The sequence below is a fragment of the Parasteatoda tepidariorum genome, chromosome 7 (assembly GCF_982258835.1).
Source record: "Parasteatoda tepidariorum strain Cologne lab strain chromosome 7, Ptep-v5.0, whole genome shotgun sequence".
In the NCBI taxonomy this organism is placed as follows: domain Eukaryota; kingdom Metazoa; phylum Arthropoda; class Arachnida; order Araneae; family Theridiidae; genus Parasteatoda; species Parasteatoda tepidariorum.
Window position 1 is genome coordinate 43,405,050 of NC_141761.1, and position 24,411 is coordinate 43,429,460.

General features: G+C 31.4%; 1 protein-coding gene across 1 annotated transcript in view; it reads right to left on the reverse strand.

The window, feature by feature from the left end:
• Positions 1-24,411, reverse strand: part of LOC107452670 (uncharacterized) — a 44,926-nt gene that overhangs the window by 7,211 nt on the left and 13,304 nt on the right. Inside the window, exons 6-12 of the mRNA XM_071183529.2 lie at positions 23,290-23,465; positions 13,974-14,072; positions 9,667-9,769; positions 7,987-8,083; positions 6,583-6,631; positions 273-304; positions 125-197 (exon numbers count right to left, since the gene is read on the reverse strand). Of these exons, the coding sequence (XP_071039630.1) occupies positions 125-197; positions 273-304; positions 6,583-6,631; positions 7,987-8,083; positions 9,667-9,769; positions 13,974-14,072; positions 23,290-23,465 (629 nt within the window). The remainder of the gene's footprint in view (positions 1-124; positions 198-272; positions 305-6,582; positions 6,632-7,986; positions 8,084-9,666; positions 9,770-13,973; positions 14,073-23,289; positions 23,466-24,411) is intronic.

Sequence of the window (24,411 nt, forward strand, 5' to 3'; positions counted from 1 at the left end):
ACAAGAGTTTTAAATTTATTATGAAATGAGTTCATTAAATCGTGAGCTTATGATAAAGTATTCATTACTTTATTCTTAATTCTTGAATTAAATAAGCATTCAGTAATACGAAAGTTATACTTGCCTGATATTTGGGACTAAATACATAACGTAGAATTTCGTCGTCATCTACATCTACGTCAACATAAATTGGACGGCTGTAAAAGACATTATTTTTCTGAAATTGCCTGATTTTTATATGGAATAAGTTTAAATAATAATCTTAAACTTACGGGTTTCGCTTGGAGTTGCTATTTAGTTCCATCTGAAATGCATAAAAAATAAATGCAGTTACAAGAATAAATTAAATTGCAAAATGTGGAACATTCTTCATACTATGAGTATTTAAGAACACAATGTGAAAATTCTGTTCGTGTAAAGAAATACTTTTTTGAATTCACTGATTAGTTAAAGTCTACATTCCGACAATTTTTATTTCATTAGTTTCTCTTTTTACTTTTCTCTGATATTAACTTGAAACTCTTTTTTATATTAAAAAAGAAATCTTTCAGAAAAATAAATAAAAAAACAAACATGGGAAATGCTAATTTGGGAAAAATAAGCCATAATGGCTTCACTTTTGTACTGTTATCCATATTAGTTAATTCAAGTGATGATATGTACTTTTATGCTTATTTTTTTCAAGTTTACCCTTGATCCTGGTGTATCAAGGAATCCATGAATTGTATGCTTCAGCTCTTATTAATTTTTTTACCAAATAAGGTAGATAATGAGAACTATTGACAAATCTAGTAATGTATATTAGAATAACTTGGCATTAAAAAGTGCACAAGCTTTCTTATATTAATTCTAAGCTTTCACAAAAGTACAAAATATTGAAGTTGCGTTCCACCAATAAAAGAGTACCCTATTTCTTCAAAAATAAATTTTAATTGCAGTAATTTCCCAATTGTCTTTTCGTTTAAAGCATTTCTTCCAAAATGGAAGGATTAAGAAACATCCAAAAACAAAACCTAAAACTCCGTATCAAATTACTTTAAAAGTACCAGCATTCAAGGTATCAGTATTTTTTGTCTTAAAATTCCTTTTTACAATAAATTTTAGGGAGTAAAAAATCCAGTACATCGTAATTTTTACAATATTTACTGAATCACCGTAATTAAATAAATATAAATATATCACCGTAATATTTCCCAATTGTCTTTTCGTTTAAAGCATATTTTCCAAAATGGAAGGATTAAGAAACATCCAAAAACATAAACAAAAACTCCGTATCAAATTACTTTAAAAAGTACCAGCATTCAAGGTATCAGTATTTTTTGCCGTACATTTCCTTTCTCCGATAAATTTTAGGGAGTAAAAAGTCCAGAATATCGTAATTTTTACAACATTTACTGAATCACCGTAATTAAATAAATATAAATATATCACCGTAATATTTCCCAATTGTCTTTTCGTTTAAAGCATATTTTCCAAAATGGAAGGATGAAGAAACATCCAAAAACATAAACAAAAACTCCGTATCAAATTACTTTTAAAAGTACCAGCATTCAAGGTATCAGTATTTTTTGCCGTACATTTCCTTTCTCCGATAAATTTTAGGGAGTAAAAAGTCCAGAATATCGTAATTTTTACAACATTTACTGAATCACCGTAATTAAATAAATATAAATATATCACCGTAATATTTCCCAATTGTCTTTTCGTTTAAAGCATATTTTCCAAAATGGAAGGATGAAGAAACATCCAAAAACATAAACAAAAACTCCGTATCAAATTACTTTAAAAAGTACCAGCATTCAAGGTATCAGTATTTTTTGCCGTACATTTCCTTTCTCCGATAAATTTTAGGGAGTAAAAAGTCCAGAATATCGTAATTTTTACAACATTTACTGAATCACCGTAATTAAATAAATATAAATATATCACCGTAATATTTCCCAATTGTCTTTTCGTTTAAAGCATATTTTCCAAAATGGAAGGATGAAGAAACATCCAAAAACATAAAAAAAAACTCCGTATCAAATTACTTTTAAAAGTACCAGCATTCAAGGTATCAGTATTTTTTGCCGTACATTTCCTTTCTCCGATAAATTTTAGGGAGTAAAAAGTCCAGAATATCGTAATTTTTACAACATTTACTGAATCACCGTAATTAAATAAATATAAATATATCACCGTAATATTTCCCAATTGTCTTTTCGTTTAAAGCATATTTTCCAAAATGGAAGGATTAAGAAACATCCAAAAACATAAACAAAAACTCCGTATCAAATTACTTTAAAAAGTACCAGCATTCAAGGTATCAGTATTTTTTTGCCGTGCAATTCATTTTTACGATAAATTTTAGGGAGTAAAAAATCCAGTACATCGTAATTTTTACTATATTTACTGAATCACCGTAATTAAATAAATATTACTATAAAAATGATGGTATAAATTTTACGGTAAGAAAGAATTTTATGGTAAAATGGATTTTATAATAAAATTGATTTTAAGAATACGGCATGCAGGATCCCTGTCCTTTTTACCGTGACTTTATCCTGAATTATTTACGATGTACTAAGCTATTGACACTTAATCTTAGATTTGTATCCTATTATAACAGTTAATAATGTTCTGAAACAATTTTAAATTAATACAATCAATGATTTTTGCTATTCATACATAGATTGAAAACAACGGATACGATCTCTTATGAATATGCAACAACACATCTCTGCTAGACATCTATGCACTGTTAGCATTAAAATTCTTATTCCAGACGCAGCAGCAAGGCCACGAACAAACTGATGAGTCATTGTCAGCCTACGGCGTCCCGCGCTTAGTGCCGAGTTATGACCTTGTGCAGAAGTCGTTGCTCTGTGGCAGTCTTGGCTGGCATTTCTGGCGACAGCTTGAAATTGATTCCAGAATTTGGATATCACTTTTGGTGACACTAACCTTTGAGCCACCTCAGCTTAAGAGTCACCTCAGCCTCTAAGAGTCACCTGAGCTACCTCAGCCTCTCCCGACGAACTCAACTGTCAAAGGGGTAGAGATGGGGAGGGGAAATTCTAAATATGGTTTTAATCATTTTTATTTAATTTTGACAAATAAACTGAAGATGGATATTTAGTCTGTCTTCCTATCTTCCAAAAATACAAGACTAGTTAGCATTCATAATTTGAGGTAAAAAACGTGGAATTAAAATTCACTATAAATTTTTTATGACAAAATTGTAACAATACAATTCTGCAATCCACAGTTATTGAGTAGGTTGTTAAATAGTATGGAATCGCCCTGTTTTTAGATTTTTGATTAGATCTTTGATGTGCAATTAATCTTAAAAAGAAATTATTAGCGTCATCCAAATCGGCTTTCATCAGTTTAAACTGTTGAAATTAGATTTAAAAAAATATAAAACTGAGAAACACGTAGTTTTAAATTACTTACCCAAATCCACAAAGCGCATCATTTTATTGCTTTAAAGCTTTAGGTGTAAAAATTATCAAGCGCTATTGCTCCTAATCTAATAAAGCGACTTTTTCATTTTCTACTTTTTAAGGTGACGTCCAGTCTAATAATCTAATCTAATCAAAAGTTTGCAAAATATATAAAAAAAAATAGTGCGCGGAGTCCCTCCGAGTGGAAAAAGTTAAACTTCGTAACCTGCGACGTTAAGTGTAGAAGAATCAGCAGTCGTAGAAGGATCACTAGTTCTATTCAACGGCTCTTTTTCCTGCTCCGCTCGCTTCCGTGGTCTGTAATAACGGTAATATTGTGCATTTTTCCCTCGTGGACCTATTGAACCAGTGGAAGTGCTTGTGGTTGCCTCATCGTCTCGCCATGGAAAATGTATTTGTATTAATAATGTATGTGAATGCGTCATAATGTAATTTCAAAAGAGAAAACCTAACAATCAATTGATATTCACAAGAGACGTACCTTAAATCCGTCGCAGGGAAAAATATACTTGAGGGTGCCCCTTGGCGAAATTGGCGACTTATGTTTGGCGCCATACTTGTTTGCCCGGATCGCCATGGTAACCCACAAACAGGACATTTATATATATTACTAATTAAACCTTCATTCATGCACCAGTCAATCACTGCTTTTTTCCCATTGTTATTCAAATCGTACAGAAACTTAAGATTTATCTTATTGACAGTATTCATTTTTAGTACCAGAAGCAAAAGTAATCTTACCAGCCGGTATCCAAAGGAATCTCTGAAATTACATTTAAAAATTCATTTAAAAACAACGCTAAATTCTAAATTAATCAGAATCATGATTAAAATCTAAACCAATCAGAATCACGATTGGTTTTTAACATCGCCCAGCTTGGCGATCAATCGCGATTACACTTGGCGGGGGCACCCTCAAATATAGTCTACCCCCGTCGCATAGTCCGTGGGATTGTTTTCACTAATTTTTTACAAATGTTATCCACTAAATTTGAAAATAAAAAATACTATCCTATTAAATATATGTGTATCAAATCAAACTAAAAAAATATTTATAGAAAAACAATACTTTTAGGACTTTTATTATTTTTATGCTAGTGAGAACCAAAAAAATATGAAAATTAATGAGGGAAAACTGGATCCTTCCACGTGATTTCCCGACCAATAAAAATGTAGCGTTAAACGTTTAACGCAACCTTGTTGGAAGTCGCATAAGAAGTATAACTTCAAAAACATAAATTAAAAATTTGACCTAAAGTCTAAGAAGGCGTGGATAGAGGCCTCTTAAAACTGGCCAGGTTTAAGCCTGTTAACGGCTCTACATCTCAAGAATTCATCTAAATTATTATGAGAACTAATTCTCACTACAAACGGGCAAACTTGTTTCTTTTAATAGAATGATCATAAAGCAACAGGTTATAATCAAAGGTGTTTAAAATGCCTTATTCCAGTAATGCAGCAAAATCTAATGAAAACAATTTATTTCTCTAAAACGAAGGCATATATTGCACAACCATTGTAGCACTTGTTACTAAAAATAAAATACAAATTCTATTAATTTTAATAGTAGCAATTTAGAATTATTTAGAAAAACATTTTTATGCCCTTAGTTTTGGATATCGGAGTAGATTTGATTGGAAAAAAAATGATGGAACAGAAGAAGCAGTGAACCATCTGGTCATATTCTGATACTTCTTGTCTAGAACAGGTTGCAGGAGTGTTTGCCAGGCCCCCTTAGAGTACAAAGAAAACAAAATGCAAAATAAGTATAATAAAATACATATATTTTATAAGGAGCGGGTGAAATTTTAACGGATTGTTTCGAGAAGAAGAGAAGTTAAGATATTAATGTTTGCCAGAAAGAAATATATTGCCATTTCTTTCATACCGACCTGGGTCACATATGATTCTATTAACTTTAAATTTTTTTTATGAAAATTTCTTATTTTTTTCACAGGGACAAAAAAAGTTTGAGTATTTTTATTACACCTTCTTAAATTAATAAGATTTTCCTTAATGTAAAAAATAAATAAATTCATGAAATTATTCGTGGCAAAAAAAAATCTTTTGCGATTGGTTAGTAAACTCACTTATGAACATTACTTCCTCGTAAATTGGAAGGAAAAATATGTAATGTATGAATAAAAAATTTCCCATAAAAAAATCGAACAAAAACACATTTAAGGGAAAATGTGATAGCCTACTCAGGGATATCTTGATAATAAATTTGCACTAATTAACTTTCTTTTTATGGGTGGAGCATAAGAAAAACAACATTTTTTTTAACCGAGGTACAAAAAATCACTGAAAATCAATAAAAAGAGGGATTAATGAGAAAGTATTAATGAGCAAGATTTTTCCAAATGGTCAGAACAACCAGAATTCTTTTAAAAAAAGTTTGAAAACTTTATAGCCTGAAAAAACATATTTAAGTGACTCAAGATAAATTTAGTTATTAAAAGTCTGTTAAAAATAAAATGAAATAGCTTGAACTGGAAACTTATAACTATTGAGGATTGAGAGGAATAAAATAATTTATTAAAAAAACGTTATTTTTTTAAACTGCAAAAATGTAGATACCAAAAGTAGTTTAATCTGATTCAAAAATTTGTAATAATGATGCTTAGTTTTAAAACGATCAATAACAATTAAAAAAGTGAACAGCCCGAATAACTTTTAATCTAATTATCGGATTTTCATGTACTAAGACCGAATCATTAATGATTCGAAAGTATAACCTATTCTAATTAGTTAAAGAAAATGGTACTTTAGGTTACAAAAACAAAGACAAAATCATAATCATAAATATTTTATTGTTAATTTTACCAAATGGCTTAGCCAAAGCGCTTCCGTAATAATTACCGAGATTTTTGGTGTTCTCATACAGTCAGAAATACGCTGATAGTTTTGACTATACTTTCTTTCAGTGACATATGACACACAGATCATGTAGTTTCATGTGACACATAGATTATGAGCAAAAATTAAATTAAAAATCAAAAATTTACCAATTAAAATTAGTTTTCTTTGTCTGATAATAAACACTCAAGTTTTGTGTACATTTTTTAAATTGGCTTTTTATTATTAAACTAAATTAGTACTGCGTTTATAAATTGATGAAAAATTTGATACGCACATTTTTCGGCAAGTGAATTTCACGCACGTTAGCCAAAAACATCTTCCTCCTGAAAAGAATAAAGGGTTATTATTAATGAATAATGGAATAGTTATTCCTTAAAACACATATAATAATTATTATTAATGATGTGTAGGGAAGAAAAAGACACCTTTGAACCTGGATGTACTTTTGAATACCTTAAACTATAATATTGTTTGGGTAAAAGGGGAGGGGCTAGTCACTGTTCAACTAAGGAATTGAATTACGTTACGTTCAGCTCTTTTCTTGAATATAACAGTATTTAGTTTTTCACGTTCGAATCTAAATTAACGAAGATAAAAAAAAACTTAGAAATAAAATTATTTTACCCTTATTTCTTTAAATTTATCATGAAAGTTTAACTGAAAGCTATATTTTCTAGTTATTCTATTCATTTTGTTGAAACACTTACCTATAATAGGTGTTTGTAACTGTTTGTATAATAGCTGTATATTTAGTGAATACATCAGAATGTAAAAGAATAAATAGGAATGTTTAAAAAGGAAATTAAAATAAATTATTATTAACTTTATTTTCAGCATATTTTGCCACCACTTTCAAAAAAATATTCACTGATATCGATTACTATTGGTAAAGAAAAAACACAACGGTTAGAAATTATGCTGAAGAGTGAAAGATATCCGAAGTGATGGGGAAAATAAAAAAATAAAATTAAAAAATCTATTGGTTTAGAGCTTATAATACCATTAAGACTTAAAGCCAAAACATATAAAGCTAAATTTGCATCATTATAATGTCAGTTGATAAGGGAAACAAATAGTTTTCCTGGTTATTGTATAAAAAATATATATTCTTCAATGAACAATGCTCCAAAATAAATAAATTACCCTGAATAGCTTTTGATTTAATGATCGGATCTTCACTTTTTAGGACTCAATCTTAATTGCTCGAGTGGAAATTTGAGTAAAAATGATTTCATTCTTTAACACCATGTATCTCAATTTAGTTACCAATCAATACTAACAAAACTAAAAATACTGATTCATATATATATACATTTTTTGTCAATGTTAAGCAAATGCGAGAATTACCTAGCAAATCATTTTACGAAAGCAAGTTATTTCAAACAACTGACAAATAATTGTAAAAAACTGCAGAGATACATACTTTTAATTTAAAAATCGTGTTATGGATAAAAAATTTTGCAGTAAAGATGACATTTTCCTTGTCATCTTGGATTTCGTGCTAAATATTTGATTTTCGCTTTTCTTTAAAACTTTTATTATTTAAAGATTTTTAACAAGTTATTTCAGGGTAATAAGCTTGTTTTGTCATTTTGCTTCAACCAAGTAATTAAAATAAGAAATTTTAAATAAGAACACAAAAAATATAAACTATGATTGATTATTTAATTTTACTTACAAGCATTCCTCTTTGCAAGCCTCCATACAACTATCAACACTATTCAATTGGTCCATACACTCTTTCGTTAAATAATCCGGGTCTATGGCATTATCTTCTGAAATGAAATGGAGAATTTTCTCTGTCAATTATTGTATTATTTTTGACAAATATTTAGTGCTGTAAATGAAGGATTCATCTCGATTTTTTTGAAATTAAATTTCATTCCTTTTGTAAATTGTAAATGCAGTATCATTTTGTTTAGAAATATATATATATATATATATATATATATATATATATATATATATATATATATATATATATATATATATATATATATTTTTTATCCAATTCTTAGGCATTTATCCATTCCAATATCCTTTTCTAAATTTCCATTGGGAATTTCCGAATTTTCCATTGTTCAAATTAGAGCTAAGAATCTTCTGTAAGCTCCTTCATAACACGCGCTGCTTTTCCTATTACTTGTTCCTTTGTAGATTTTGATTGTGGGAAACAGATGAAATTGGTATTAGGGTTACACAGCAATGTTGTACTTTGCAAAAACGTCTTGACAGACAATGCAGAATGAATAGGCACAATCTCTTGGTGGTGAACAGATTATTTCTTCCACAACCGTGGCCTTGTGTATTATTTGTCAATTTCCGTAGTTACAGAAATTACACGACCAGTTAACCGAAGAAACTGGTCAGAATTAATCTGATTACTGACTTTTTTTCGTTTCTTTTATCCGTTTTTGGCGAGGAAACGCACCCTCAACGTGAAACAGCTAATAGGCCATCTTGGAAATCTTCAAACAACTAAAATATACGCATACTTGATAAGAATACTTGCAAAGAAATAAGATTAGAAAATTAAACGTCAATGTTTAAAGGTAGTAAAATCACGGAAAATAATGGCAGCATCTTGCTGTCAGATAAGAAACCGAAATTTAGTTTCATTTTATTTCTATTTCCATATTGTCTTTAAAACCGTTATGCATTTCTCCACTAAAAAATGTTTCCTTAGGCATTTAGACAATTTAAAGTTGAAGTTTCAAATAAAGTGTTCGAAGCTCTCACTTAAATTAAACGAGAAACATCGTGAATTCATTTTAAATAGGTGACCAAAATGTTCTATATTATCATCTATTGTAATTGATCATAGTCTAATGCCTAAAAGTTACGGAAGTCCAAAGTTACACTGTATAATTTATAAGTTTAATTGATTCCGAAATTTCTACGTTATCGGGTTTTGCTATAAGTTGTTTTATCTTTGGTTTTAAAGTAAAAGACAAGTATTCTCCTTTCTGTATTAAAATATTTTTAAACTTAATAAGCAATCGATTTTTTTCCCTTTTTATTACAAACATATCAAAACACATGGCTTCTAATCCATACTATTTTGTAATATTTCAAACAATATTTTTTTTTATTTTCTATTTCCAATGAGCTGTACAATCGGTCTTGCCGATGAGCAGACCTAGTGCGTTCTCCAGAGGTGGTATCCACTCTTTCAGGACAACCACAATGGGTGAGATACCGTTGGTCATGTTAATTTGGACGTCTAGTTTGTGCCACACTAGATGGCAGCACCGAGACTCTATTTGGGTGCTAAAGTGCACTAATACAATAATTCAAAAATGGATTTTTTGCAAAATATAATCGGATAAAGTAAATAGATGAAAGGAAAAAAACCTACTTTTTGAACAAATTTTTTCTTTATCTGATGGATAGCTTAATACAAGTGCGGTGCAGTTGATACAGTTAGACATGAAGTCCATGATACACTTCTGCTTGCACATCTGAAATTCAAAAAAACATTTTATGCAAACTGTTAAAGTTAGCATTTTGAAAGAGCAAGTAAAATTTTCTATTACAAATAACAATTTGTAACTTTAAAAAAAATGGAGTCGTTCCTCACATGGAAGACTAGTATATACCGCAAAAATTTGTCGATTAAAAAATACATTTAGACACTTAGTTACAAGAGTATTGAAATACATAATGAATAATGATAATTAAATTAATACTAATAATTAAAAACAGAATATATATTAAGATCTTGTATCGATCTTGAACTATTTCCCAGTTGACTTAGCTGAAACGCTCATAATGAGGTAAACTACACTAAATTATTTTATTAAAATTTATTTGATGTAGTAAAACGTATTTAAAAGTAATCAATCACCCAATAGGCTTAAATTAAGATTGCCATGGTAAGGTGAACAGTATAAATTTGGTAAACATGTGCTTTAGGAGCCTTCTGGGAAAAAAAATTGAAATAAACAAATAGATTAAATATTGTCAACTTAGTTTCTCACATTTTAATCTGTTAGTTTAAATTAATTCAGAAGACCAATTACTTTCATCTATATAAAGTAGGACTGCTCTAGGCTAAAGGTAAGAAAACATTAAGCATTTTCAAAATTGTAACAAATAGAGGTTATGCATAAACATGATATTTTTGTATCTCCTGTTGATTTCTCTAGTCGAAGTAATTAAAGCTGCGCGTTCGATCGTTGGTTGCTGTTAAGCCGTTCGCTGGTTGCTGTTATAAAGCCTCCTTAATAATCGGTTCACAAATTATGTTTAATGTTAAGGAAAGAGATCTCAACATTATCTTTCTTTTTAAAACTATAATGTCACTATCACCAACCATCACAAATATATTTAATTTTTCTTTTGTCTGTTTTATCAAAATTTTCCACACACATAAACATTAATACTACAACGGCGCAGATTATTTAATTTTCAAAACATAAAATTATTGTAGCTTTAAGTAAAAACACTTTCTAAGAAGTTAATTGGGCCTTGGATTTTAAAAATAATCGTCCTTACTTGGGAAAAAAACCAAATGAATGCGGATTATTTTACTCAAGACGAAGAAAAAATTAAAAAATAATTTTACTCATTGACATAAAAACAATCAAGTAGGGAACAGTTTTCATGGTTCTTTATTAAGCGTTTTTGCTTTTAAAAGTTTCAATACAAATGTTTAAATTTATATCTTTTAACATTGCAATTTTCTCTCAACTTTTGTTCCTTTTGCTTGAGCACGAGCTCATAAATTAAGGAAATAAATATCTCGTGCGAAAAAAAAATTCTACATCAATGGATGATAGTCAATAAAGAGAAAAAAGTGAAAAAAAAATCCCGAAAACGCTCTTAAATTTGCTACTGCTTTCGAACAAATTAGAATTACGAAACAAAATTTGCCCTGTTCCCAAATAAAAAAGGCTCTTTCAGCATGCAATGTAGTTGCCTTTCAGCAGGATACAGATCGATCAAATATGGTATTTTTCCCTGCAAGTTCCCCCGTCGTTTTCCCAGTACATTTTTCTACATCCTGTCGTAATTTTAAAATTTCAAAACTGTTAGTTTCTGCGCAGCTAAGCAAGCGTAACATAAAAAAACAATGTGGAAACAAACTACGAAAAAATTTTTAGAATAAACTTGAATTTTAATAAAAAGCAGTGTTAAACTAATAAACAAAACTGACCTTTTCAGCACGTCATATTTTAATACTAAAGTGGCACTCCAGTGACCTACAAAATGGTCCATATTGTATTTTTAACGTTAATTTTAACAGTTTAGAATTCTCGGTTCCAATTTTTTTCTTCATTCCAGCTTACACCTTAGATATTTTTCTAAATTCCATCGGAAGTTCAAGTTTTTAAACCACATAGGTTCTGCGTAGCAAAATAAAATGTAACTTAAACGTAAAGTCTCTAAACAGTAGCCTTAAAATATTTTTAGCAATTACTATTTAAAATTAACTGCTGTTAGAACTAAGTTCCAAGATTAAAAAGTAAGTGAATCAAATCGGACATGAAAAATAAAGTAAAATGCGACTTAAAGCATAAGCATTTTTTTCAGCAAACAATTTGAATTTCTTACAATAGAGTTGAATTTTAGCAGAAATTGTTAAATGATTTGATAACATTTCAAAATTCAAAGCAACTCCTACTCCTTCAATTAAAATACTCTAATAAAGGTAGCATGAAACATAAATTCAATTTCATGTTTAACACTTTTAAATAAAACGTTTGCAATATGAGCTTAAGTTTTGATATAGAAACACTTTATTATGTAACCGTCATTGAACAACCGACCCAATTTTGAGTTTACAACTACCAATGTTCAACTCTGTAGCCGTGTAATTTTGAACCCAATACAGAAGACAAGGGAACACCTGTATTAAGTATTGAAAAAAACTTGTGGAGGACTTTTTGATGGAACTAACCAACATTTGTGTTTCCTCGAGAGGAAACCTTTCATATTCGAAGAAAACCACGAAGCATCTCACGGCTAGCAAGACAGCAAGGGGACTCTAACCTAAGATCCGTCTACCACAAAGAATATTTTACGTCAGCACTGAGGTCGGTGCGGGTCGGGTGCAGAATTCGTATCGACCATTCAGACTCGGGTAAACTTATTGGGAGGCTAACGCTCTATATCCTTAGCAACCACGGCTCTGAGAGAGTGTATAGAGTAATTTTAAGGCTCTATATTTTATATGTACTTTTAAATCTCGAGTCAAAATCTAAGTCAGGGGTAACTAACATTAAATTAAAAACACAAATCAAATGGCGGCCCGCAGCATTATCAAAATTTTATGTAGGACTCTTTTATGTTTGAAGGCGCGTTGAATATTACTGTCAGAATTTTGTCAAGTTGTAGAAAATAAAAGTATTGAATTACAAATTAAAGTAAGAAGCAGATTTTTAAAAATATTTAATTACATATTGAAAAAATCGGGCTACAATAACTTTAATGTGAACCTATGTATTAAACAATTAATTTGCAACGGATATCTAATTGTTAAGATATAAAACCTTGAAAAGGTTGGTATTAAAATTTACATAGTAGCACACAAAATGTTCAATGACAAAATTGAGGTTTGTCTGCTGCAATCACCAGATAATAGATATTTACATTTTAAATTTAAAACTTACAAATGTGTGTGTAAATATTTCCGTCCAAATAAAGTGGTTTCAAAAAGTTAAATCTAAGAATTTCTTCGAGAAAATGTCTGATACACATATGCAAAATTATATTCACAAAAAACGAAAAAAAAAATAAATAAAAAAGCGCAATATACACGATTAGTTTTGTATTTGAATAAATATTTTCTTGGATGCAAAATCTGAGAAATAAATATTTTTGCATCGTAGGTATGATAAATTTCACAGAAACGAAGAAATTAGGTTTTTATGAATGAGAAAAGTATTCGCGGGCCACAAAAAAGTCTTCGCGGGCCGGATGCGACCCCCGGACTGTCAGTTGGAAACCGCCGATCTAAATAAAAAATAATGCTGGGAATCCGAAACTAAGAATTCGGTGAAGAAAAAAGCGAAACGCTACCAATATCTTTCAAATCATGACTGAGGTAGGCTGGACTGAAATCATCAAATTCTTGAATGAATTTTCTGAACAAACAGTTGAAAGCCAACTGTTAAAAACACCTCTAAGTTTAGACAGAAAATCAAAATCTTTTTCATACCACATTTGCGTCAATAATTCGATAGATTTTGCTAATGTTTCTACAGATAGCGTTTTCACTTCTTTCTCACTTAAATATTAAATTATAGTATCTAATATCAGTAATTTTTTGCTTCATTTTAAACAAAGATTTCAAATATGTAAATTAAGGATGGTCACTGAGGAATATCTATTATATTTTTTGAGATAAAACAAATTATTTTTATTACTCGTTTTGCCTTTTATTTTCGTATGCCTGTTTGTTTCTGTTTTTCAGTGGCGCCATCTATGGCCAGGAATTCGACTTCTGCCACGCCATTCACACAACCACAACCCGTTTATACGGCGGGTCACATTCACACACAAAGGAGAAAGGACATAGAACACACAGAGAGAGAAAGAAACATCCATGCCTTGCCCGGGATTCGAACCCAGGACCTTTCTGATGCAAAGACTGTTCTTGCTTTGCTTTAAGTAAATAGATAAAGAAAGAAATTCATTAGTAAAAAATAAAAAAAGATTTACCGCCTTCGATCGTGGTCCAGCTCTATTATTTTTATTCCACATTCCAATGTAGTCATTGCAATCTGTTTTGTAAGGATATGGAAGCAGCTGTTCTTCTTTCTAAATTAAATAATATTAAAAAAAAAAATTCAATTACATAATGCTTAAATTTACATAATGTTTAACTTTCTTTCAATGGCATGATACTTAAATTTACATCACGCTTAACTTTACATAATGCTTAACCTTATTTTCAATTGCATAATGCGTAACTTTTCTTCATTAACGTATTGCTTAACTTTAACAATCACGTAGCAAAATAGTATTTCAAAATATATCCTTCCGACTACGGATTTAAAGCGTAACTGCGATAATTAAATGAAACAAATAGAAAATAAATTATATTAAAATAAAATATATTAAAATATAATGTGTTAAAATAAATTATATTAAAATAGAATATTAAAAAAAATATTCATATTAAAATGGAATAATAAAAAAAATATTCATATTAAAATAGAATGTATTAAAATAAAATATAGAAAAATATATTACATTAAAGTAAATTATAATAAAATAAATTACATTGAAATAAATTAAATTAAAATGAATTATAGTAACTGAGCAACAATTATTTCCGCTATATTTTCGTACCTTTTGTTATTTAAGTTGTCTCAGTTTTAAGAAATTTGAAATTTTAAGGATTGATTGTGAACAATGCAATGTCGTACGTTTCTCTATCAGTTTTTATTTTTTCTTTTGTGAACTTTGCCTAATCACTGAGCGCATCCATGTTTAAGTAATTTCCAAAACAGAAAATTGGGTAACATTTCATATTTCGGTAAAGAAACCACTTCTTTGATCAGCTAACTTTTAAAAAAATTGCATCCGATCAAAATATTATAAAAGGATGGACCAAAGTCAGACAGACGGTCCTCTGGCTTGACGAATCTATGTCTCAACTTTTTGATTCAAATCGGAGTAGCCTCCGCAGCTTTCTAATCTGATCAAATTATTGTGAGATATCAGTAATCAAATGCCAATGAACACAGAAGACCTATTGAATGCTCTTCATTGTAGCAATGTTAGAAATTTTTCCAAAAAAAGATTAATTAACAATTTATTTAATTGTTATTTTATCATATTCAAACGAAACTGTGAATTAACCATAAATAAGATGGTAATAAAACTGTTAATTGTGAGAAAAACCATTAATTTATTGCTTTCAGAAATTACGGTTAAACAACCTGATATTTATCGCACCTAATGAAGCCACTTAGTTCTTTGCAACTGCGTACATATTATATCCGAGAGGGCTTAGCTACTAGTATGTCAGTCTCATGACTGATGGAACTGGGATTCAAGTATATCAGTATGACACCACAATATTTCTTCCATTTCCTTCAACATATTAAGAATTCCAAGTGTCCTAAACTCCTCAATTTGTGTCCTACACTCTCCAATGCCCATTACCAAATGAAAAGCTTAGTTCTCATGAACTGTTAAATTTCTTTTTCACGGTTTTGAAACAATGCTAGTTGTAAAGGGTAAAAAAAAAGCTGTATAGTTTTGTATTCGTGGTTAGTTGTAAACGGTTTAAAAACCGTAAAGGTAAAAAATGCACCGTAACTTTACGGTTAAACTGATGGACAGACTGTTGCCGATTTTTTACCATAATTTTAAAATGAACATTCTAAACCAGTATGCTAGAGTATTATACCTTGTCAAACATTGGCAAAATTGATCTAACGAATGCCTCAAATGAAGTTCTCATCAAGGCCAAGGTTGTGCTCCTTGATGAATGCTAACTTCCTTGATAGTTTTGTAAAAATAAAAAGAAAGTATGTATTTTTGTTTCAATTCTTTAACAATGTTTTTTTTTAATTTTAAAAACGGTACAAATAAATCTAATGTATGGATTGATATCATGTCATCTGAAATTTGTGGAAACCCTGGGATGCCATCAAACTTTTGACAAGGTTTGTATATGAACGTAAATTGAATAACATATTTAAAATTAGTCGATTTGAAAAAAACGAAATGCAGTACATATTCATAAAAACGCCTTTATCCATCAAAGCTGTATTTTTTAAAGTTTATATATTTTTGTTTTACATGTTTTTCTAAAATTCATTATTGCAATAAAAATTTTATACTCTTTGTCAGGGTCACGTGATGTAATAACACGCATTTTCTGATGTTGCGAGCTAAAAGCTTGATATTATAGATATGATTTTTCTTTTTTTGTTTTGGTTTTTAAAAGATGGATGAAAAAGAATAATAAAATGGTGAATTAGTTTTTGTAGAATTTTGCGTTATTTCTTTTGTAAAAGGTTACGACTGACAAATGCGCGGGAAAGATCCCAATGGATTTCGAATAAAAGATTGGTAGTTGTTTGTTCTATGAATTTCAAGTTGTTTGATGGAAGATAGTGAGTTATTTAGATTGTCTTGAAATTGGTTTAGGAAGTGGCATTTTTTTTTGTAAGAAGGTGCAGTTTAGAAAGTAGTAGGTGAAAAATGGCATTTTTAGGAAGAGCTTTAAAAGTAGATTTGAAGTGTTTGGCGGAAGAGTTAGGAGAAACGGCAACGGAAGACATGAGAGTTACCGAATTAAAGAAGATTATATTGGCAAGTACGGAGTACGAAGAGGAGTTTGTGAAGGAATTATTAAAAAGAATAGTTAGTGGAAGAGAAGAAATAAAGCGCCAACAAAAAGAAGATGAAATTAGGCGACAAGAATATGAAATTAAGCAACAGGAAAGGGAAGACGAATTAAAGCGGCGAGAACAGGAAAGGGAAGATGAATTAAAGAGGCGAGAACAGGAAAGGGAAGGTGAATTAAAGCGGCGAGAACAGGAAAGGGAAGATGAATTAAAGCGGCAAGAAAAGGAATATGAATTGGAGAGGTTGAAGATAGAAGCTTCATTGGTACATACTGGTACTATAGGAGAGACGAGCAGCTCTCGAAATGAAGAAACAAGAGAACATGTACCTGGTGGATTGCAAAAATTAATGCGTACTTTTGATCCAAAAGAAGGTGATATAAGTTTTTATCTAATATTGTTTGAAAGACAAGCACGAAGAGTCCATATAAAAGAAGAAGATTGGGTAACGCATCTTGTTGGATTATTGCCTCTAGAAATGGCGAATTTAATTGCAAGGGAGCCTGAAGAAAAAGCAAATGATTATAAACATGTAAAATGTATGTTATTGAAAAGGTTTAAATTGAGCCCAGAAGCATTTAAAATAAAGTTTAAGAGACATTGTAAAGCGGCTGAGAGCACTTGGCGAGATTTTGGATTTGAATTGGCGAACTATTTTAACGAATGGGTTTCGGGACTAAAAATTAATGATTTCGACAGCCTGAAACAACTTGTCATTGTCGAACAGATAAAAGAACGAGTACCTGGAGACATACAAAATCATTTTATTGATGAGTGGAGTAGAATTTGCTCAGTTGACACACTTGCTGAGAAGTTAGATGAGTACGAGAATGCAAGGAAATATAACCAAACTACTAAATTCATTGCTTCTCAACCATATAGGAACTTATACCGGGAAAAACCAAACATGGTTAGTAGAAGATATCATACATTTGGTGAAGGATATAAACATGAGCATAACAACCATGGCAGAATTGATAAGCGGAGTTCTTCCCAAAATCCAGTCACATGTTTTAATTGTGGACGAGTAGGACACTGGGCACGATTTTGTCGAGATAATAAAGAGAGGAGAAGAAACATTGAAGGCAAAGTGGCCGAGGTTCAAGTATCGGAAGGGCAAGTATCCGAAGTTAAGGTACTCAGAAATGGAAATATCGAAAGCAAAGTAGTCACTGCAAGATTTAACGGTGAAGTCATGATAGGAAACAAAAAATGTAAAGGCGTTCAACCAAAAATAGCTGCCCTTAAGAAAGTTAGAATTTCATATAATGGAAATGAATACGAAGCTGTAGTAGATTCTGGTGCACAAATAAGTGTATTTAAAAACGATATAGTGGGTAAGGAAGTGGATTACAAAGGACATATAATACTACAACCTGCGTTTGGCGAAAGTCTAAAAGCTGAATTAAAAGAAGTGGAAATCGCTTTGGTAACGGAAGGATATATTACGCCTATAATTAAAACGATGATAGCAGCCGTCAATGGGTTAAATGCTGACATTTTGTTGGATGCTGAAACTTATGAGGCATTATTAGAACAAAAAAGAGTATACAATCCCAGTTTTACTGCTGCTATGAAGCTAAGATCAGATTCCCGAAAGGAGCAGTTATATATGAGTGCAAGTGACGGAGAAGAGCAGCAGGAGCCAACAGTAGGTGAATGCGGTGATAAAAAGAATGGAAATGAAACCGAACGATTCAAGATACAACAACAAAGTTGCGATACTCTCCAAGAAGCATGGAAATTGGGGAAGCAAAATAAAGGAGGGTATGTGATACAAAATAATATACTATGCCATGAAGAGCTGTTGGACGGGAATAGAATACAACAATTAGTAATTCCCGAAATTAGAAAAGGTAAAATACTAGAAATTGCCCACGAGTCAGTATTCGGAGCACATCTAGGAGCTCGTAAAACAATTCAAAGAATTAAATTTTCCTTTTATTGGCCAGGGATGGTCAAGGAAATTAAAGCTTATTGTAGCTCATGTCATGGGTGCCAAGGTAGAAGAGTTGTTCGTTCAGTAGACAAAATTCCGATAACACCTGTGTCACGTCCTGAACTTCCATTCCAAGTGGTGAACGTAGATCTAATTGGTCCTCTAGATCCAGTATCAGCACAAGGACATAAATATATCCTTTGTTTGATGGACCAACATTCAAGATGGCCTGAAGCAGTCCCGCTCAAATCGTTAACGGCAAGGAATACATGTGAAGCACTGCTCGAAATATTCTGTAGGACAGGAATTCCAGAAGTAATCGTGGTGGATAATGCGACAAATTTTACGGCAAGTTTAACGCAAGAGTTTTTGAAGGTTTTAGGAGCTTGTCCGCGATTTTCAACGCCATACCATCCGGAAGGGAACGGATTGATTGAAAGATGGAACCAAACTTTCAAAAATATGCTACATCACATTATTAGAGAAGTAGGAAGAAATTGGCATCGACACATACCATTTGTACTATGGGCTTATCGAGAAGTTCCAAATGCAACTACAGGAGTACCACCTTTTCTGCTAATGTACGGGAGAGAACCGAAAGGCCCGTTATCTATATTGAAGTCAATTTGGGCCGGAGATATGTTTTTACCTTTGAATATGAAAGGATCAGCGGAGGAATATTTAAAAGAGTTAAAAGGAAAATTAGAAATAGCAACCGAAAAGGCAAGGTTAACAAGTGATGTGCAACAAAGTAATTATGCCAAATATTACAATAGAAGGAAAAAATACCGGGAATTTGCGCCAGGAGATCAAGTACTTGTGCTAATGCATGATTCATCCAATTCATTATATGCCAGATGGATAGGTCCAGTAAAGGTAATTAGAAGAGTGAAACCGAATTCGTATTATTTGCAAATGCCTGAAGGAAATTTAAGATTATTGCATGTTAACAAAATGAGAGAATACAAAGCGAGAATTCAAACAGTTGGAGTTGTCTATGATATTGATGAGGAATTTGGTGAAATATACGAAACACCAACTCTTCCTACAGATGTGGAAAGCTATGAAGCATTGAAAGGATTAAATTTGGATTACTTACCCAAAATGCAACAAAATCAATTGAAAGATCTTTTACATAGACGCAAAACGTTGTTTTCGGGGAAGATAAGGATAGCTAAAGTTGGGAAACATGCGATAAAGCTGAAAGCTGAGGAGGATACGATGAAACCAAAAACGTATAAGATACCAGAAAACTTAAAGGGGAAAGTGGATGCACAGATCAATGAATTGCTAGCGTTAGGACTGATTGAACCGGTGGTAAGTGAGATAGCACACCCGGTAGTATGTGTTCATAAGAAAGACGGAACAATCAGGTTATGCATTGATTTCAGAAGTTTGAATGCTCTTACCGTTCCGGATGCATATCCAATGCAAAATATGATGGAGTTGAATTTCTTAGTAGGAAAGAAGAAATTCATTACTGTGCTAGATATGTTGAAGGGATATTGGGCTATACCGATGGAGAACGGCAGCAAACACCTCACAGCATTCCGAACTCACCGAGGCCAGTACCAATGGAATGTATTACCCTTTGGATTAAGAAATGCTGCTGCAACCTACCAAAGAGCTATGTCTAAAGTGGTTCAGTCCATGTCTGATTTCACTTGTGCTTATATCGATGATTTAGCAGTATTTTCTGATACGTGGGAGGAACATTTGATTCATCTTGAAGAAGTTTTTAAGAGATTGGAATATTTTAATTTCTCCGTGAACTTGAGAAAGTGCGAATTTGCTAGACAAAAGGTTAAATACTTAGGACATATTATTGGTTCAGGTAAACATGCTCCTGACAAAGAACGAATAAGAGTAATACAGAAATTAGAGGCACCCAAAACCAAAAAACAACTGAGAAGTGCTTTGGGATTATGCAACTTTTACAGGCAGTATATTCCAAACTTCGCAAAGATTGCTCTTCCACTAACAGAGCTTACTAAAAAGAAAGTTCCTAATGAGATTCCTTGGAGCGAAGAAGCTGAGAAGGCATTCAAGGAATTGAAGACGTCGCTATGTAAGATCGCAGAGTTACAAGTCCCAGACATAGAGAAACCATACTACTTGCATACGGATGCATCTCAAAATGCGGTCGGATGTTGTTTAGGTCAGTTAGATGAAGAAGGAAATATTCGTCCCATAGCTTTCGGTAGCCAGAAGCTGAATTCAACTCAACAGAAATGGTCTACAATTGAAAGGGAAGCTTATGCTATTATTTGGGCTTTGCAGAGATTTGAAACCTTACTCTGTGGTGCTAAGATTATTTTATTAACTGATCATAATCCCCTAGTATTTCTGACGAGTGCGACACCCCAAAGCCCGAGATTGCAGAGATGGGCGTTAGCCATTCAACGCCATGATATTGAGGCAAGTCACATCAAAGGATCGAAACTTAGTAACGCAGATGCATTGTCCAGACTGTAAATATAAACTAAAATAAGACTCTGAACATTTTTTCCTATTATTATTATTAGGTGATTAAAGTAAATACCTAGTGTTAAGTTAAACCTAAGATTCAGTGAATATTTGGGTGAATGTGAAACATAGTTTGTTTATGTGTAAAGTGTGACCCTTAAATTATTTGCCATATTCGATCTTTGGATCTAATATGACTCTGGGGGGAAGGTGTCAGGGTCACGTGATGTAATAACACGCATTTTCTGATGTTGCGAGCTAAAAGCTTGATATTATAGATATGATTTTTCTTTTTTTGTTTTGGTTTTTAAAAGATGGATGAAAAAGAATAATAAAATGGTGAATTAGTTTTTGTAGAATTTTGCGTTATTTCTTTTGTAAAAGGTTACGACTGACACTCTTCAAAGAAAAGAAAAGGAATTTTGATTCGTTTGAAAGATAGTTTTATTATTTAAATAATTTTGTGAAAATAGAAAGTGTGAAAATCTCAATGAGCAAGTATTAGCGAAAATTAGTTCTTTCAACATCAATTGCTTTGAAATACTGCGTTCCTCTGTTATTCTTATGACACGCATAACTGCCCTTTTTCACGTAATGAGACACTATTAAGATACTGTTTTTCGTTATCTGTGCTATATACATGAAAAGTCACTTTTTCAAATTATTAGTTAATGACGGAAATTCTAAAAAATTATGAAAAAATTGCTAATTTCGCTATTTTTAAAATATATTATTAGTAGAAGAAAACATATCAGTAGAAAACCCATTCAAGATTCTGCGTCGTTTTTCCTTCTCTTCTAACATTATATTTTGAACTCATTTGTGATTTCGTCAAATGTTCGAAACCATAGTTTTGATATAAAAAAAGGAATATTGAAGTAAGGGATGATGTTGAAAATTATGTTACTTGGGGTTACCTTTCTAATAGAAACATTACAAAAAAAGAAACATCAAACAAAAAAAAATTCCTGGATGTTTCTATGGAATCAGACTACAACAAAATGTTCGATTTTTTTATGCGAACTAATAGAAAACTCCTTTTGTTATAGTTTCGACTGTTCAAATCTTTCGTATTATAACTTTCATAGTTGAAAGAATAATTTTATACTACTTATTAAAAGTTTGCTGCTGTTGTTTCTTATGCCACTTGCCTCACGGGCAAGCCTCCTTGGTGAAACCGAGCAAATTTAAGGCAAAGTGTGAGTTTCTTGTTTTTCAATGGCGCCATCTATGGCCAAGAATTCGACTTCCGCCACACCATACGTCGCACCCGTTTATAGAGCGGACCCATTCATACATCCATTCATCCACAGATCGTAATTTTGCCCTGATTCAAAGAACGATCGATATCCAATCCAGTACCACCAGAGGTTTATTAAAAGTTTAAATAATAAATATACTTATAGCCCTTACTCACAAGACATCACAATTAGATTTCAAATAATTTACTCAGAAATATTTCTGTATTCAATTCTATAAAGTTTTAATTTGGTTGAAAATTAATATTTTCCGTTGCGTTATTTTTAAAATAGTTTTGAAATTTTACATTCATAACTTGGAGGTTAGCTGAAATGTAATCGGTGATTTAAAAAATCAATTTTTAAGTATAGATAAGCGAAGAATAGCGGATTTTCTGAGTTCTACCCATAAAACATATAAAATTATTCTCAACAAGTTTCAAATTTAGTAACTAGTAACTGAGTTTTTCAACAGACACACTTCCAATTAAATTCTATAAAAATGGTTTGAAAAAAACACCGCCATTGACTGCAACAACCTGGAGCAGTCAAAGTATCACTTTTCTTTGCGAATATTGTTGCGAGGAATGATCCGACATTCTGTTCAGTTCAGTCTAGCTGGGTTCCTGAGGCCAATAATGGCCCTTTTCCCATTCAACCTGTAATGAGAACTTAATCAAAAGCAATAGACAGATTACATGAAATGCAGCAATTAAATGGCACATGTTGATCCGACATTCAGTAAAAAACGTAATTTTTATAGTTTTTCAAACTTATCAGAGCCATCTATCGACGAACCTTCTAATAACCAATTTTCAATCTTGTGCGAAATAAAATGCAGTTTCCTAAGCCGAACATAAAAAATCTTGTATTTCTATATCTTTTCGTTTTATTTATTTATTTATTTATTTAAAGAATTAATTGATTGAATCGTCGTTCATTGTTGTGACACTTATTAACTGTACGTAATCTCGACGTTTTGCGTTTTAGGGGATGTATATTAAATTAAGTTTTTAAAATGAATATACCAAACGTATGGTGATTTTGTATTTCCTTCCAGGTAGCATGTAGTGACCTATTTGAAAAGGATTGACAGCATCATATGGTGAGTGAACGGTGAAGTATATCCCTGGCAAAATATCTGGATCAAATGCATCTTCTTCATGTGGGTCAAGAATAAAACTCAGAACTTTTCCTCGTACTTCTGAAAAAAGAGTGAATTTTCCTTAAAACGCGTTATAAGAACTAGATATATAATTCATGAATACTGAAAAAAATAACGGAACATTTTATATAATGTTTGATTTAACTATCAGCTTTTAAGCATTAATATGCAGGACAAAATTAAAAAAGAACATGAATAAAACCCAAATCAAATACAGAAATACTATAGTTTCAGTTCTCTGGATAAGAACCTCCCACAATGTTTAAACACTGAATGACATTAGATAGTAAAGGGAAACACACGTGTGAAGTGGTTTAACCAATCAGGACAGAGGAACAAGTTTGAGTAAGATAATGAAAAGAAGAGAAATAAGAAACAGATGAGAAGGGTTTTAGCAGGAATCCCAAGTTGCAAAAGATTAAATCAGAATAGATTTTTCTACATTAGGAATGGATGGAATACTAGAAAGATCAATAACCAAATTATTAGAATATTTTTAAAAATGAAGTGATTCCCAGAAATCAGAGTAGATAGATGAAGAGCAACATTATTAAACTATTTTCCTTACCCTTCGATGAAGAACATTGTTGAATGATTTTAACTTTTCTAATGTCACTTTATTTTTATAATGACATTTGGTATTGTGTAGTATGTCCTTTTTCTACTTCATTTGTGTTTTATTCATGATGTTTTGACACTTTAGCCCACGTAGCACAGAATTATATTCTATACTTTTTGGAATGAGATGACATTTTTCTGAATCGAGGAAGGCTCTTAGAAACATAAATATTTTTTTTAATAGTTTCTGTAACAATTGATTTTTTTAAGTGTATTTATATGACTTAAGGTGATTTTATGGGGATGATTTTCTTAAAAAAAAGAAGAAAGAAAGAATTTTTTTTTTTTTTCATATTGCTCAGTGGCGAAGTCGGAAGTTATAAAACCGCAGTTAAGCTGGTGGTCGTCAGATCCTTACTGGCTTCAG